Source organism: Physella acuta, unplaced genomic scaffold (assembly GCF_028476545.2).
Source record: "Physella acuta isolate Inbredline_101_S28 unplaced genomic scaffold, ASM2847654v3 ptg000375l, whole genome shotgun sequence".
Taxonomy (NCBI): domain Eukaryota; kingdom Metazoa; phylum Mollusca; class Gastropoda; family Physidae; genus Physella; species Physella acuta.
The window spans coordinates 48733-68230 of NW_026731894.1; the positions used below are offsets into that span (position 1 = coordinate 48733).

At 36.9% G+C, this 19498-nt stretch overlaps 1 protein-coding gene across 3 annotated transcripts in view; it reads right to left on the reverse strand.

Moving 5' to 3' along the window:
- LOC131941877 (alpha-1,6-mannosyl-glycoprotein 2-beta-N-acetylglucosaminyltransferase) overlaps positions 1–18750 on the reverse strand; it is a 37697-nt gene extending 18947 nt beyond the window's left edge. Inside the window, exons 1-3 of one of the 3 annotated variants that reach the window (XM_059301439.1) lie at positions 18589–18750; positions 15881–15930; positions 15659–15691 (exon numbers count right to left, since the gene is read on the reverse strand). In XM_059301439.1, coding sequence (XP_059157422.1) covers positions 15659–15664 — 6 coding nt within the window. In that variant the 5' untranslated portion in view covers positions 15665–15691; positions 15881–15930; positions 18589–18750. Of the gene's footprint in view, positions 1–13708; positions 13939–15658; positions 15692–15880; positions 15931–18588 lie in introns of those variants that run through there. The other 2 variants (XM_059301440.1, XM_059301438.1) reach the window with 2 other exon arrangements.
- Positions 18751–19498: the final 748 nt, after the last annotated feature.

Genomic DNA, 19498 nt, shown 5'->3' on the forward strand with positions numbered 1-19498 from the left:
TAAAAAAAAAAATAATCCCTACTTACTAAAAAACGGGATAAATCAATTATTTAAAAAGTTTATAAATACGCTAAAAAGCGAACATTGTTAACCTGTGTAATGAAGGATCAACGCATTTAACTAAGGTCTGTAGCATATTTATTTTTTAACTGTTGCAGCTCTGATATAAACCTAGGTTGCACTAGTGTGTTTTTACCTTATGGTACCAGCAATGTCAACGGGTCTACAATAGGCCTAGTGTATGTTTATAACCGTCGATTCCACTCAGTGTGTACACAAGTGTTGACCAACACACCAAGATAACACAACACCACCACGATCTGACGGGATCAAACGGTCACGTGTCAACAGCACCAGGTTACCTCCTCATCTCAGCACCCGAGTGGTAGAACTGTACGCTTTATTCTGTGTACGCTTTATTATCTGTGTACGCCTCTATTCAAGGTGTAACGTCTTCCCTCAAGCAAAGTATGACGACTTGTGTGGCAGAGAGAACAGATTGTTGTGTACGCCTCTATTCAAGATGTAACGTCTTCCCTCAAGCAAAGTATGACGACTTCTGTGGCAGAGAGAACAGATTGTTGTGTACGCCTGTATTCAAGATGTAACGATGTAACGTCTTCCCTCAAGCAAAGTATGGCGACTTCTGTGGCAGAGAAAACAGATTGTTGTGTACGCCTCTATTCAAGATGTAACGTCTTCCCTCAAGCAAAGTATGGCGACTTCTGTGGCAGAGAGAACAGATTGTTGTGTACGCCTCTATTCAAGATGTAACGATGTACGTCTTCCCTCAAGCAAAGTATGACGACTTCTGTGGCAGAGAGAACAGATTGTTGTGTACGCCTCTATTCAAGATGTAACGTCTTCCCTCAAGCAAAGTATGACGACTTGTGTGGCAGAGAGAACAGATTGTTGTGTACGCCTCTATTCAAGATGTAACGTCTTCCCTCAAGCAAAGTATGACGACTTGTGTGGCAGAGAGAACAGATTGTTGTGTACGCCTCTATTCAAGATGTAACGTCTTCCCTCAAGCAAAGTATGACGACTTGTGTGGCAGAGAAAACAGATCGTGTGTTGGACGGTTTTCTTTCCGAACTGGAAAGCCACAGACGAATGTGGGGGATTGAAAGTTATTGGTTTATCAATGCAAGTATTTAGTCAATGTTCATTGCCAATGTGTAGACGTTTTGATTCAAATATTGATATGAAACAGGTGGTGGGCTAAAGCCTTGTCTGGGGAGGTGGAGGGAACGTGACGTAAATCACAAGTAAAATGAGGTAAGTATCGAAGTTTTGGAGTTTTCTACCTCAGGATTATACTATTCTGTTGCCCGGAGACGTTATCTACTACACACGGATTGTGGCCGTTGTTTGTAGGGAACTGTTGGTCTATCTTCGGACATTGTGTAACAGTTGCTACATGAAAATGTACTTCAACTTCTAGCACACGACAGAATATTGAAACATTGTATGACCATGATCATTTCCTGAACTAACGCTCCATACAAGTCTGTCTAGCTAAAAACTATAGCGAATGTCTTTAAGTACAACAATGACTATCAGCAATACATTTCTACATTTGTGGTGAGTATATCAAAAACACATATGAGGAACTGTCGAATCATTCATGTTCACGCTTGGCTGATAAAGGTGAAATAATAAATTAAACATAAAATATAAAAGTTGTCTGATTGGCTGAAGTTTAAAAGACAAAACGCCCTCTACTTCCTGGTTAGTTTTTCTATGTGCCTACAACACTGCAGCCGTCGTGCCAGAATCTGATGTAGGCCTATACAGCCACAGGAGGGCATTCAAGCGCAACAAGGAAAAAATGCCGGAATTACAATGTTAACTTATTTCAACCTTGACACTCATATTGCAAGATTGCCGCATCATACCAAGATGTACCTGTCGATAACACCCCCGCCCCCCCCCCATCCCCGTCCCCACAGGTAATACGGCAGTCGAAAGAAACATGAGACTAAAACGTCCTTGTATTGTAGCAGGTATTACATTATTACATGCAGGGATGAGTAACGTAACTGGGAGATGGGTGATTTTTAACGGGGCTGGTCTAAATGGTCAAAAGCTAAAGCGATAAATTCAAAATTGTATGGGAATAGTTGATTTTACTTAATGCAAATATTGTCCCCAAAATGTATCTTACTAAGATTTATCAATACATCCTTTCAAACATTATAGCTCCAAAAATGATCAACTTCAGGGACCACAAAATCTCGCATAAAAGATAAATTGTACTTTACCATTGACTGCTTTGATTTCAACCCATCAAACTAGTTAGTCAAATTAAAGTTACTTTCTTCTTCTTCTTCGTTCTTAATTTTTAGTGTTACTAGTTACTTTAATTACCTTATATAATTAAAATTCGTTTGAGTTTTCCAGCAATATAAAAAACGTCATAAACGAAAGGCAATTAACCATTAATTGGGTCAAATCGAGTTCTCAACAGCAAAGCGCGACTAATTTTAGCAATATAGACAGATCTAGATGGCGCGTCAACACGATTCAAGACGTTTAGACCCGAACATGGAGGTTATAGTAGTTATAGTAGTTATACATTGTGTGTAGAGGCTAAACGACCCGAGCATGGAGGTTATACATTGTGTGTACAGGCTTAACGACCCGAACATGGAGGTTATACATTGTGTGTAGAGGCTAAACGACCCGAGCATGGAGGTTATACATTGTGTGTACAGGCTTAACGACCCGAGCATGGAGGTTATACATTGTGTGTAGAGGCTAAACGACCCGAACATGGAGGTTATACATTGTGTGTAGAGGCTAAACGACCCGAGCATGGATGTTATACATTGTGTGTACAGGCTAAACGACCCGAACATGGAGGTTATACATTGTGTGTACAGGCTAAACGACCCGAGCATGGATGTTATACATTGTGTGTACAGGCTAAACGACCCGAACATGGAGGTTATACATTGTGTGTACAGGCTAAACGACCCGAACATGGAGGTTATACATTGTGTGTACAGGCTAAACGACCCGAACATGGAGGTTATACATTGTGTGTACAAGTACAGGCTAAACGACCCGAACATGGAGGTTATACATTGTGTGTACAGGCTAAACGACCCGAACATGGAGGTTATACATTGTGTGTACAGGCTAAACGACCCGAACATGGAGGTTGTACATTGTGTGTACAGGCTAAACGACACGAGCATGGAGGTTATACATTGTGTGTACAAGTACAGGCTAAACGACACGAGCATGGAGGTTGTACATTGTGTGTACAGGCTAAACGATCCGAACATGGAGGTTATACATTGTGTGTACAGGCTAAACGACCCGAGCATGGATGTTATACATTGTGTGTACAAGTACAGGCTAAACGACCCGAACATGGAGGTTGTACATTGTGTGTACAGGCTAAACGATCCGAGCATGGAGGTTATACATTGTGTGTACAGGCTAAACGACCCGAACATGGAGGTTGTACATTGTGTGTACAGGCTAAACGATCCGAACATGGAGGTTATACATTGTGTGTACAAGTACAGGCTAAACGACCGGAACATGGAGGTTGTACATTGTGTGTACAGGCTAAACGATCCGAACATGGAGGTTATACATTGTGTGTACAAGTACAGGCTAAACGACACGAGCATGGAGGTTATACATTGTGTGTACAGGCTAAACGACCCGAACATGGAGGTTATACATTGTGTGTACAGGCTAAACGACCCGAACATGGCGGTTATACATTGTGTGTACAGGCTAAACGACCCGAACATGGAGGTTATACATTGTGTGTACAGGCTAAACGAACCGAGCATGGAGGTTATACATTGTGTGTACAAGTACAGGCTAAACGACACGAGCATGGAGGTTGTACTTTGTGTGTACAGGTTAAACGAACCGAGCATGGAGGTTATACATTGTGTGTACATGCTAAACGACCCGAACATGGAGGTTATACCTTGTGTGTACAAGTACAGGCTAAACGACCCTCTGCTTTGATAACCAACAAGCATCATGATATTCAACGTACCACATGGACGTAGTCCACCTCACATCCACAACACGTCTAATAAAATCAACCTGGAATGGAACAACCAATCACGTACTCATTCATACCGGCTTTGTAAACTGATAATATTAGAGATAAAATTGTGTTAAATAAAGTCGTGCCGACCTGGAGTTAAGCTTGTTTTGTTATTCAATGGGTCGGCTGAGTTAACTCTTGAGGGCCATGATGAATGGGTTCTACTGGCAGGGGGGCAGGGGGCGAATATGCAGAGCTTTGAGCTAGACGTTGCTTTGTTATTTGTGTATGGTCCCATGAAGAAAAACCATTTTTCTTCGGCAATCGATCAACGCCATTTTGTGGGACCAATTGAAATCGTTATTCTAGAATTCATGGCAGTTTTGGCTAATAGAAATAATCACCGTCATTCAACAAGGTCTACAAACACTGTCTGTCAAAATCACGGTCATTCAACAAGCTGTACTGTCTGTCATAATCACCGTCATTCAACAAGCTGTACTGTCTGTCATAATCACCGTCATTCAACAAGCTGTACTGTCTGTCACAATCACCGTCATTCAACAAGGTCTACAAACAATCTGTCATAATCACCGTCATTCAGCAAGGTCTACAAACACTGTCTGTCATAATCACGGTCATTCAACAAGGTCTACAAACACTGTCATAATCACCGTCATTCAATAAACTGTACTGTCTGTCATAATCACGGTCATTCAACAAGGTCTACAAACACTGTCTGTCATAATCACAATAAGTCAACAATATATACAGCCGCTGTCATGATCACCGTCATTCAGCAAGCTGTACAAATCCACGTAGGTAACAATCACCGGCTCAATGTTACAATACCAGCCAATTAAACCGGAGAGAGATAATTATATAGGGAAGCGGAGATGAACTCTAACAAGACAGAGCTTGATGAATCCTATAATTTTAGGCCTCAACACACACACACACACACACACACACATATATATATATATATATATATATATATATATATATATATATATATATATATATATATATATATATATATATATAAATATATATATATATATATATATATATTCCTGACCATTTATGTATACGTATTTAGTAAAATAAAATCGTTGAGTAACGATGGTAAGAATGATAAAAACAATGAGTTAGAATTTTTTGCCGTTACACTTTGGTGGGTTTCGAACACAACGGTGTATACATCTGGAGAAAATTGAACCATGGTTCTGGGGAAGCGATTATATCGCGTCAGGCACCACAGCGTTTAGAGTTCTACCTGAAGCATTACCGTACTCCACAAGTTAAACTAATCGTGTCCGTCTCATGACTTATTTAGAAGCCGTTCTTACGAACCGCACCTGATCATCACAATAGCAGAGCCTAAGGTATGGCGCCAGACAAATGTTATTGACTGTGGGACCAGCGAGGACACAGTTTGCACATGAAATATTACACAAGTTCACCCAGACAATTCCCCTCCAGCATCCGACAACAATAAAAAATTATTCATGTGAACACGGTGCTGTGTATCGGTAAAATATCTCATCTTTTTTCTAGCCTTAAGAATTTTGTATTGGACGTTCTTTTTGTTAAAGGGGTTGTTTAAGTAAATCTAAATGAACCACATCATTGATTAACTTTAAAAAGTAATTGTTTATGTAGGCAAACATGTCGAAGGTTTATTATACCTTCAAGCCTTTGTAATAACAGTTATATAAAATAGAAAGCTCGGATAATACTAAGTCCAAAATAAAAAAAATAAAACTGGTTCGCACAATACCAGGTGAAGATCACATACAAAACTGTTTCGTATAGAACATTTCTAAATTTAAAAAAAAGTTTAAATGCGGTCAAAATAGGTTTGTGGAAATTATTCTATAGGGGTAGTATAATGACAAATGTTAACACAAAATCACAATTAGCAATTTTTTTAAAAAGTTTAGACTGGCATGTTTAAGTGTTAAAATAAGGAAAACAAGCTTCAGACATCAAATCTCATGCTCAATTCACATAGTAAACAAGCCGAACAACAGACCGGTGTCACTGTTTACCATTAGTAAAACAAAGAAGGTTGTTTACCCACGCCACGTGACAACCACGTCCACACGCTGTATGACGTACGCTTACAGCAGCGTGCTAGAACAGCGTGCCGAGCCGTACCGGCACGTTTGACATGCTGTTTACAGAGTACAGCAGAATCGCGTGTCGTGTTTGTCGAAAGATTGGGTTAACAGTGCTGAAGTTGGAGGTGTTAACACAAACATGATCTATCAGCCAAGGCCGGCTAAAGATAGATCACCGTCTCAGTACGATCAGGGACAGTCACTGTGATAGGGCTAACGAGCGATCAGGTGAAGGGGAGACGAATGAGCCGTCAGGGCCAACTGAGCCCTAGGGCCTAACGTTTTAATCAAATTATGGAAACAGAGGAACAGAATTTAACTGATGTACGACAAAAATGCTGCACCGCAAAAAATAATTCAGGGATATTGTTTACATAAAGAAATAGATACATATAATCATTGAGTAGGCCTATAATAAGGTGCTTAATAAGATGCTTAAAATTACAAGTAAACAAACTGCTAGCAAATATAGCCGCATGACAATTAACTTGTTCCATTCGTCAGAACTCAATTTAAAACGTCACGTGTTATCAGAAAAAAACATGTACCTGACCCATGTTTACACATTATACACACGTGGAAAATACTAACAAAGACAATCTAACTAAACAAGATCGTTTCCTTGCTTTATACACACGTGGAAAAATGTTCTATCAAACAAAGACAACCTAACTAAATAGATCTACATACAAGATCGTTTCCTTGCTTTATACACACGTGGAAAAATGTTCTATCAAACAAAGACAACCTAACTAAATAGATCTACATACAAGATTGTTTCCTTGCTTTATACTTTATACACACGTGGAAAAATGTTCTATCAAACAAAGACAACCTAACTAAATAGATCTACATACAAGATTGTTTCCTTGCTTTATACACACGTGGAAAAATGTTCTATCAAACAAAGACAACCTAACTAAATAGATCTACATACAAGATTGTTTCCTTGCTTTATACTTTATACACACGTGGAAAAATGTTCTATCAAACAAAGACAACCTAACTAAATAGATCTACATACAAGATCGTTTCCTTGCCCGTTTAAAAGAGTCCTACTGGGCCGTAACGTTTTTTTTATCCATAGGCCGAGACAAAACAAAACCTATACACGAGTATCGAACGTTTTGCGAGTGGGCCTAATCAAGTGTTACACCGGTAATTAACGTTTTAACGTTGACACACATATCCGTGCTCTATTGGGGCAGGTGATTCCTCCCCCCTCCTCCCCAATTAAACCAAATTACGGACTCGGTGTAAGAGATGAGCACCGTGTTGTCTATCTGCAACACAATCTGTGTACCTTGGGTGACATTTGTCACCAGGCCCGTGGGAAACATCTCTTCTAAACACAATGCTGTGTTAATGGTGTCGTTAAATCTTTCGTGCAAGCACATTCATAAATCTGGGCGTCGCCCAAAAGGATGTTGGAAAAGGACATCAAACGCCCGTCACGTGGGAGTCCAATGAGCTGGTTATATCCCCAAGCTAAGATTATTGACGGGAGTCTGATTATTTTAACCAACTCTTAACTCGCGCTACTACCAATGTCGCGGCATTTTTTTTATTACCTTTGACATTTAAAGAAATAAGCATTATGCACGCTGAAGGCATTAGACATTTTAGCTTTAAAAAAGGTAAGCAACAATTAGTACTCTTTCAGATTTGACGTCCACGAGGCAGATTACTTGAGTTTCTTTTGACCTCGGTACGTGTACAAGGAATTTGCGGCCATCAATTCATAAAAATGTAAACTAAGCAACAATTCTGTTTAAATCACGCACCCAGGATATTTACAAAATGTGTACTCAATAAGTGACGTGCCTGCGATCCCCGTACAGAACGATTACGTTTAAGAGACAGATCTACATTCCAGCGTGTTTGTACAAGGGCTTACGAAAGCTGAGCTGTGCAAATGGCGACAGCTGCAGATAAATCACTACAGAATAAATCATTCGTCAAGCTTACAACAAATGTGCAACAGAATAAATCACTTGTCAAGTTTGCAACAGCTACAATTCTTCGCGACCAAATACACAAATGCAAATTTCTCTTCATCGATACATGTGAGGTGGTGAACTCAAGTTTACAACATGTACCAAACTATTGCTCATTTACATAAGACCAAGCAATGGCCGGCAGGTTTTCACACAAAAATACAACTAGAACTGCTATGTGCCGTTTGCAAAAAGAAGGTGACTTTCGTCAGCTATAAATAATTGTTTCGCTTTAAACTAGATCGAAATGTAGATATTTACTTCTTCATACAAGGGCACAGCTTAGCTAAGAATCACAAATGTTAATCAATTCACGTTCAAAAGATTTCAACTAGCGTTTAAATCGGGGTAAGAGAAATCTTGTACTCAGAATGATATAACATATAGAAAATGAGTTGATGACGAACAACTGCAGCAGATGTGGATCTGACGGAGCAAACTGCAACAGCAAATATTTCGGTGACGTGTTCTGCCAGGGCATTGACAGGGCAGATAAACCTCAGCCTAGCCTGGCTACCAGGGAATTTTAAACAATACCGCTAATCAGGGCTTCTTTCAGCCATCTTTTCGGATAGGGGTGCTGCCCCCCACACCCCCCCCCTCCTACTCACAAAAAAAAAGAACATTTACAGAAAAAATATACGTCAACAAGTGACCCCACCACGTGAAATTTAAGTGCGGCGCCTTGAAAAGTTAAGTTAAAGGAGAAAAATGTCTGAAAGAAACACTGCCGCTGATAAACGTCCGCAAGCCGGTCGGCGCCCTAACTCTTCTCCAAGAGGTATCAACTAGACTCGAGACACAACTTTTCACCTCAAACATATATATATATATATATATATATATATATATATATATATATATATATATATATATATATATATATATATATATTATCGTACACAAACAAAGGTCACCTTCAGTCCGATAACAGGTTGAGATAGGGGGGGGGAGATGGAAAGTTATGACATTTTGAGTACTTTGCCATATTTTATAAAACAGCTTTATTAAACAATAGAAAATCGATAGCGCTGTGTAGAAAACAAACACCCAGACAATCCAGATAAAGTATTAGTAAGGAGTGTGAAGGTAAGCACGGGTTTTTTTCAATGTGTCACACATACATCTTAGGATTGAATCCTCTCCAAACCGAACTTGGAATCTACGAGTTGAAAATTCGCACGAAAATGTCACCATTGGTTGTTAAAATTTTACATTATTATCTTAGAATAAAGGGAAATAACCATCTTCGGTTCCTTTTTAATCTCGAGATTTAAAAAAACAACTAAAGTTAGGGTAAAAAATGTACATACATGTGGTGTATGTCAGCCATCAAACAAATACAACTTCACGCGCATGTTGACATGGCACGAGACGAGAATTGATTTTTTAAGCTGAGTGCCAGCCAGAGACAAAGGAAGAAGCCCCACATGATCCCGTGTCGTGGCTTCTTAAAACAACCGTACTGCTGCAGATAGCGAGCACTTTGTATCAACAGATTTGGACATTTGAAATATCGAAATCAATACAGGGGTCGGCAACCTTTGTTTTAATTTTTTTTAAACGTCTATGAATAATTTCTTGATAAACATAATTTAGAATATATAAATAGTTCAGTATAGGGATGTCGAGTTCGAAGACTCGAGACCGCAAACTGCCGCATATTAATGTTATAAATGTTGGATTATTTCACTTCCTTGCTAACATATTTGATTTGCTTTTTTTTTTGTGTGTTTTACTTGAAAAGTAAATGAACTTTCCGGCGACTGAACAAACCTAATTAAAATGCTTCGTGTTTTACTGGATGTCACTATTCAGATTTTCATTTCTAAACTTGGACACAGAATAACTGACAGGTACAGTCCGATGTATTATTATCACTGAACTAGTGTAAGTTCGCCAACCATGTTCAATGTGATTTCAACAAACTCTGTTGTAGGCGACGTAATTACTCTTCCAACCGGGGTCAACAGTGTGAACACGACTTATGATTCATCGCCAGCAATCAAGTTAAATAAAGGCGTGTGAAACAACTGCTTCTGCTACACTGAACATTGCCTAATACTATTATGTACCACAAACGAGTTTTGCCTTTTTAAATGAATGTATACTTGGCCTTGCATGATTATAATTTCCCCCTCCCCCACTACACTTTGTGCGTATGTAAAAGCATGTATAGCCTGTGTTTTCTATGCTGCATTTAAGGCGAATCATTATACAGAGCATGTTGCAACAAAGTTTGTATTGCCAAGAAAATACACATGCCTGAAGTAGGAGCTGTAGAGCCCCGGTACACACTTTGTCCGGGTCTGTCATTGTTAGACTGTTATGTCAGGGCGTTAAGGGGAGGACGGCCAAACATGATTCGTCGAATTTATGAAACGTTTTGGAGTGGTAAAGTCGAGTCTCAAGTTTACATATAAGAAAGGGGGTGGGGGCTACCATTTTTTATTAAATATAGGTAACAGCAATATCTGGCTTATAAAAGAAACATAGCTTGAGCTTCTATAGTTGACACTTTGAAACATAATTGAACTAAGTATACACCTGTATCGAAAACATTTAAAGTAATTATTTTTAATTAGTCAAATAAAATTTACCAGTAAGTATATAGTACAATAGTAGAAAAAAAATGCTTTCAATAATTTGAAGCCAATCAAAGCAAATTAAAATGGATATTACCTTATCAACATATGCAATTAGAAATATTATCAATTTTAAGCTTCAATTCTAACACTTCTATAAGAATTACTCATAAGACGAACTTGACATAAATAATTTTCATTATGAACAATGGTAGAGGTGGAACGTCAGAACGACGAAGCCGACCCAAATAGCTGATCAAGCACGGACAATTTTTTTAAAAAAATCTCTAGCAGCCGGAAAGAATGTATACTTTTAAAGTATATGTAAACTAGAACAAGTCTAAATAATTTTCATTACGTTCAATGGTAGAGGTGGAATGACTAAGCCGACCCAAATAACTAATCAAGCACGGCCAATTTAAAAAACAAAATCTCTAGCAGCCGGAAAGAATGTATACTTTCAAAATGTATGTTAACTAGAACAAGTCTAGATCGTACCTTGATATTACAGCTATTTCAATAGAAACAGTCATCACGACTTATCTTCTACTTCTAGTTGATAAATGATGTAAACAGATCTGACAATCAACTATTTATAATAACTCAAGATGTCACAAGTATTTTATTTTAGCTTCCTTATTGGAAAGGATGCTGACTCGATTATTGCAAGTGTAGCCTACGACAATTTCATTGTATGCCTCTTTCAAACTTAACAGAAAAATATGCTAAATAAAGCAGGGATAATGTATGTACATTTTATCTAGAACCTAAGTAAGCTACAAGAATAATCAATACAGACACACAAAAAAGCTAAAAGTATAGATCTAATAAATATATTCAAAATGTCTACAAGCATAGTAATTATTTGTTCAGTTAGCTAAAAGTGAAGTACCGGGAGCAGAAACAGGGTCAGCTACCAACATAATACATGTATCCACACACCCACATTCAGTACAGTTATAAAAATCTAAAAATAAAAGCATTTTGTTCTCTGGAATGGCAAAAGTCGATGGCGTGTTTCGTCACGGTTCACGAAAAGTAAGGCAGCCCATGGTGCTAAGAAAAGTATTAAAAGAAGTGCAATACTAGTTTATACCATTTTAAAGATACTTCCTGCTTATGTTGGTATGACCCACCTAAAAAAAATCTTAGGCCTAAAATAAACTCAAGTAACTTGAAATGAAAGCGGTGATATATATCTTACTTAGTAGCTGCATATAACAGTTGATGGCAGTATTTTACATTATATATGATAAAAGCAGTATGTTGAATATAATGCCATAGACTTTTTTACATGCCAATTGCTAACGTCCATAATATGTGGGGGAATTCCGCTAAATCGTAGTATACATCTACCGCACACAACTTTGTGTTAATTTAACAAAGTATGCCACTACCTACGTCACTCCATCGAAGATTAGCAAGTTCACAATCAACAGTTTAAGCAACGGAGACGACTATAGAGACGTTCTTGGACATCAATGCAACAGACGGCATTAAACTGTATGACACAGTGTTCACGGGTTCAGTGAGTAAAATTAAAGTTTGTTAGAGTGTAACATTCAGCAGAAAATATCGTGCTTAATCACATCCAGCTGTTTCAAAAGCACTTTAAATACCTTTTAAGAAATGCTCGTAAAGTATCATTGAGCGACGAATCGATCTGATAATCACCAATAATGAAAGGAAGGAGCAGGGAGGCGGTAAACTCTTGCTACCAGGAGTTGATCAAATCTGCACGAGCCAACAGGCGTCATTACTGTTTTAGAATTACACATTGTACACAGTAGCTCGGCCTAGACTAGTTGACGCACTTGTGGTATTAGCACACTACAGTTAAGGGATTGTGCACATATCATGTAACACAAAACTAGGACTTCTTAACCACCCGAAACCCTAATTAACGTCTTACAACACTCCACAGACCATATCCTGTTTTGTTTAACATTGGTAGGACCCCATAACATAACCTTAGTGAAAAAAATTCTTGTCACATCTTCCTTAAAAAAGTGATGGCATATTTTTAAAAAAAAAATGAGTTGGAGCCAGTTTTATAATGTGTTATTCATCTCACCAGTCAAAGAAAAGCAGAACTTTTGCTAAGAATTTTATAACATTCAAAAGCAGTGTTTCTATATATAGTTGAATACCACCCAGGGCGCACAATACAAAACACTATATCCAAATCATAATCTTCCCCCCACTACACAATCAGCACACCAGTACGGCCTTAGGAAAAAAAATGATGAGCAATATAATTTAATTTTACCACCTAGGTTTAGTCACCAAAACGTGCCAGGTTTATTTTTGTAATAGGTTTATTTTTGTAATAGTTTTATTTTTGTAATAGGTTTATTTTTGTAATAGTTTTATTTTTGTAATAGTTTTATTTTTGTAATAGGTTTATTTTTGTAATAGGTGTTAACAGGCTACAGAAAGCCAGCAGGTCTGACAGAAGAATGCCAAATTGTTTATCAAACGAAATCTGTATATTTTAGTTTTAGTAATAGTAAGTCCTTTTTACATTTTAATGGTGCAGTGACTTAGACTGGCCCCGACCTCAAAGATAAGCAGACTTTTAAAAAAAAAATGAAAAAAAAATGCTGTTCAACTGGTCCTATTAGAAATCAATAGCCCATGGACGTGTACTGTTAGCGCTTGTAGTGAACTACTAAGAGCATGTTGGTGGACTTAAATTAACAATAGTTAATGAGTGAGACACGGAAAAAAATGGAGTGTGTTAGTTGCAATAGAAAAACGTAATACGGTAAAGCAAAACAAATATATTTAAACACCAAAATAGCAGATACTGGTCATAAGCGTGTTGTGCTCATCGCGCTCAGAATGAAACACATTTTGTTAACAGATTAGGCCTAGGCTGCGATCGCTCGCATCAAGAGACAACACTTGTCAACACACTAACGTCACGTGCACAGTACAGGATCAACATCGTGTTGGGGAAAAAAAGCGACTGACCTTTTGATAAAACCCCATCTAAATAAAAGATTAGGCCGTATCCCTCACCGAGACATGATCAACGACACAGCAGCGGCCAGCAACAGTCAGATACACACTACACGCAGAGTGGCGGCGTGTGTGGACAATAAATCAGACGCTGGTGGTTTTTTGTGTTTTATCAATGTGACACAGCGTGTGTCCCCGTGTGTAGCCGCCGCAGTCAACCTAATCTTCCTGGTTCGACAACCATAACACAAATGGGTTTTTTCCCCTGAAACTCTACGTGAAGCATGAAACTGAAACTATTTACACACAGTTGATAGTGGTCTCCCCTGTGTAGCAGATATGAAAGGTGGTGACAAACAACTAGCCTTGAGTGACAACCTTGCGAAGTGTAAACATACTGTGATGACATATATATCGATATGATGGTACTAATTGCGTGATGAAGTTGCGTGGATACATATATTGTGATGAAATATATAGAGATCTATGTGACGGTGCGAATTGAAGCAAACATCAAGTGCTATGAAGTGTTGTAAAGAAACAAAGGATATAGAATCTATTGCTCTATGGCCTACAGAAAAAAAAAACATGACTTTTGCTTAAAGATTTGGACACAACAGTCCATAAAAAAAATATATTTAAAAGCTTACAACATAAGGATTATTCTTGATTTTTTTATAAAGGATATGGAGTCCATGGTGTTAAACATGTGTGGTTATCTAAACACAACATCACAAAAAACACATAGCCAACTGATCAGGTGGATCAACCTATTGTATGCCCCCTCTACCCCCTACTGCCAAGCCAGCCAACAGATAATCAATAGAGTTGGTGGCGTAAATTGTTAAACACAGCTAATTGCTTATTACTTCAGCTTACAACAAAGAGTTGTCATATGATCATTGTTTCCGCAAGGTGACAGACTGAGATACCAAAAGTAGAAGGCAAATAAATCCTAGCATTACTTGCTATCTGTTACCTACACTATAACATAATGAGCTCACTTCATACCACCAGTATAATTTTAATAGTGAATACAGAGGTGTCACACCATGATGGAAAAACATAAAACTTACTGTCAAAACAATGTTTTATCCAGTTAAAATAAAAAAATAGTAGAGGCGGGGGACTGAAAATGCCAAAATTGTTGGAGAGGGTGGGGGGCGACACCCTCAGTTACTACATTGAGTGACACCCTTGTGACCGAGTGAATAAAGTTAGATATACATTTTATATCCAAAGTGATTGTGCTGATCTGGTGAGATCCAAATTAAACATCACAATGAGTTTTGGTATTAATTAAAAATAGGCTAGAGAGCCATAAATAGTTCAACAAATAAAAAAGCAAAAATGATAAGTAAGCAAAAAAGGAAAAACAACACATCTTTTGATATGTTGAACTAAAAATATAAGGATTAGTGTGGATTATACTGTTTGTTGAACAAAGATTTAGTTTCAGTTTGCATGTTTGAAAAACGTTATTGCTTGTTTTTAAATTATAGTTTAATTCTGCATAAGATAGCAGCCTTAGAAATGTAATTAAAACTTGTAAAAACATATTGAATTGTATTGAAAGATTCTGTCAAAAGCATGTGAATCTTTACTGTTTCAAGAATATATATTTGACGAAAAAATATTTGAATATTCTTGAATAGTTATTTATTAAATTTATACAAATGGCAAAAATGGGAAGATAAAAAATGATGATAAACAAAGTATGTACACAGAAATAAAACATAAAAGTAAATCAAAATATAAAAATTTGGTGGACAATTAGATTTTTAAAACTTTCTCCGCTAGAAAAAAAGTATGTAAAGGTTAATGCAGAAGCTAAGGTTTGCACAAAGCATGTAAATATAAAAGTCTGGTAAAAAGCAGGCATCCCACATTATACTGATTACTTGTGATGAAACTAGGCTGAATTATAAGTGCAAGGGTTAAAGAGTTTTAATAGCATTTTACCTGCATTGCTATTCACGTACATCCAACAAGCACCTGTTAATGTTATGTGTAAAAATGTTTGTATCATATTTTTAGCAAGACTTTCAAACCAAACTTTTACACACCTACTTCAGTAATGACAAAGCTGATTTGTGTGCATCTTTTGATGAATGGAACAATCAGATAAGGTTAAAAAGCAGTGATTAATTTACAGTTTAAAAACTTTTTTTTTCAAATTCTTACCTGAAATGTAATCCAGGCCTAATGAGAGAGTCTTGAAATGATACTACAAACTGTAAAATTGGACAATTTAAACATTATGCTTTAGTAAATCAATATATTATGTAGAATATAGTGAAATAGTTTTCAAATGAGATTACTCTATCTTTACATATTTCAGTTTCAATAAAAATTTACTGGTTGGTATACATTGATACTAGCATACCTCCTCAGAAGAAGAGAAACTCATGGACAATCATAATGATACAATTAAATTGTTACGAATTATGTATTTTTAAATGAATGACCTAATTTTCTGTCCACACATATCACAATTATAAATAAAGTTCTTACAAAAATGCAAACAAGTCAATAATATAATAAAGTTACTCTGTAAAGTTTAAGATTAAAGTTAGAGTAGTTTAGCAGTTTAAACTTTTAAAAACTTTTCTATAATCTATGTATTACAGATGCTCTGAAGACTCTGATAAATCTTAAGTGACCACACATTTTATTTTAACAAAAGGAATTTCTACATGACACTGGTCTTAGACTACAACACTTATACTTATAGACATACCAACACTTAAGATTAGCTTAGCCTAACAGTCACTAAACTACAGTAGGGCCTTTTTCTTAATAATTGTGATTCAATAAGACTTAAAATAACTAACTCAATAGGTTCTAAAACTTGTCATTGATATTTGCAATATCTGGTTTAGGGTTAGAAATTAGCATTAGGGAAGTGTTATGGTTGAAATAAAAGCAAGTTTATGCAACTTTGTTACTTTAATATTGTGAAATCCATTGTTCAAGCACTGTTTTTAGTATCAGACACAAGAATAACACAGCATCATAGGTCCTACCCCTTGCCAAAGATAACTCAATTATTTTTCATTGTATTAAAATTTACTTGGTCCTAAATTGTCAATTTAACAGCCTAATATGATATCTTCTCTTACATCACATTTTTACATGCCCATTAATCCTGTTACTAGGCCTATCAAATTAAAGATAGGCTTAGCAATAAAAAAAAAGGCCGAATATAAATTTAAGTGAATGAGTAATAGCCTAATAAATAATAATAATAGTCCTAGACAAAAATATGGTAAACTTTAGCAGTAGGCCTGTAGGTCTAATCATTTTAGCTGAGGAACTGAAGACAGCAGGGATCTCTTGGGAGACTGCAAAGTCAACACCCAGGGAAGGACAAAATGGAAGATTATTAACTTGTTAAGTATAGTAGTATAGTATAATTAAGTTATTATTATAGGTGAGGGAGGGCATTTAATGTTAACAGTAAAAGTAGAATAGTAGGCCTACTAGATCTAGTACTGCAAATTCTAAGAGGCGGCATTAATTTAAAAAATTTAAAATCTTGATAAAGACACACTAATTTAAATTCCAAAAGATCTTGATCTCTTTTGAATTTTAAAATAAACGAGCTGACCCGCGATGTTGTATACACCGCCATCTAGTTGTTTTATTTTCTGCTTATCAGCCATTCATAATTTGTGAATTCAACACTACACCCTCCCGCACTCCTTCCCTTCCCCCCCCCCCCCCCACGCCCAGTGAAAGCAGCCGTTTACAGACAAAGAAAAGATCAATCAGAAATTGTTACCTCCCCTTCATTTCAAATGGTTTAATGCTAAATTATCTGGCCCTAATAGTAATAGCCGACCTGGCTGTACTATAATAAACATTTGAGGTGAACCACAGCTCACCTGACAGGTGGGGATGAAGTGGTGGTTAAGCTGCGTGGTGTTTTTCTATGGTCTCCATGAAGAGAATTATATATATATATATATATATATATATATATATATATATATATATATATATAGATTAGATATTCATCTGTTCACTAACAAATTTTAGATCTAGATCTAGGCCAATATTTATGAGGCCGATGCTAGCCGGAATAAGATACGCATGCGCAATGGAGAGAAACTACGACTTGCCTTCGTGGCGATGTTTTTGATGGTACTGCGCATGCATGTGTTTACAACCGCAGAACCCTAACACCAACCCTAATCCTATCCCTAACCCTAGACGTTGGGGAGAAAAATCTTCTTTCGAGTAGTCACTTCGTATTTTATAATATAGAATATAGGGACCTAAGTATTAGTTAGAGTAGTCTGACTGCTAACTAATTAAGTAGGCATATAATTTAAATTTTAAACTATAGGCTGATGATTTAGGCCCACCCTACTGCAATTTACTTACTGAGCTTAGGCCTAGACTTTTACTAGATCTAGATATTTTTACTTGGTAACTTATTTTACTACTAACTACTAGATTCTGGTGTCTAGTCTCTAAGTCTAGTATTACTAATACTAGAATCTAGATCTAGTAGTAGACTGTAGTTTCTAGATTAGTTACAGTTAGATAGATCTAGTACTAAGAAGTAGGCCTATAAAAATAAAATTAATTAAGCCACAAACTTAATGAACTTGTACTTAGCCTATAATAAAGAGTTAATATAAAAAAGTAGGCTACTTAAAAAAAATCTAGATCTGGATATGCACAGTGACAGTCCTACAGATCTAGTCTAGTCATCATAGTGCTAAATGAAATTTAAAAGTAATTAAAAGTTACGGTCTTAGTGTAAACTGTAAACAGTAAACTGTAAACTAAGAAGTAAGTATTTTCAACATTTGATTTTGGGTCCAAGCGTAGGCCTAATTTTAATAATTTTATATTTTATTATTTAATATCTGGATCTTTACCTTCAAACATTCTTTTACACACTAGAGGTGAGTTGCGTTAAAATCTAAATCTATAAAATAGATCTAGATCTAGTTCTAGAGATAGTCCAGATCTAGAACAGATCTAATTCTAGATCTTCAAGACCACATCAGTTTGTGAGTAAATTAAGTACGACGGGCGATTACAATGAGTTTGCGGAAGTAGAATTTAGGTTATTTTCGTCGACGCCTTTTAGTTGTTTCGCGATCTAGATTTCTAGAATCTAGATCTAGAATCTAGATCTAGATGTAGATAATCTAGCAACATTTATATTGGTGGCACGAAATAATATTTTAAAAAAAACGCGTTCAGACAAAAAAAACACATTACTTGCATCCCTACTAAAAGTAATACAGCAGTGGCGTAGCGAGGGCGGGTGTCACCCGGTGCGGCACTTAATGGTGTCACCTCCCAGAGGCGTAGCGACCCTTCCCGGCGCCCGGGGACAAACTTTCAATTTTCGATTTGAGATTAGCACCCCCCTCAAACTTTCGATTTGCACCCCCCCCCCCCTCCACCCTTGTCGGGATTTGTCAAATTTGCTCTTAAAAGACTTTTTAACACTTGAATTAATTACTTAATTAAGTGGAATTGTCACTTTTCTCTATATATTTTGCTATTTTTTGCCTTGATGTCACCCCCCTAAATGGTGTCACCCGTTTTCTTTCAGACATTTTCTTCGGGGAATTGGGGGAGGGCACTTGAAGCTTTCCGGGAGGAGGGGGCTAATTATGCTAAAATGGAGGTACACTGGCTAATGTATATATTGTGGGTATGAGGTAGACGTGTTTCAGACGTGTATCCCGAAGAGATACCCGAAAAAACTCTGGTTATATTTTTCTACTAGTCTATACTCTATAATCTATAAGATGGTTAGAAGGCACAATTACC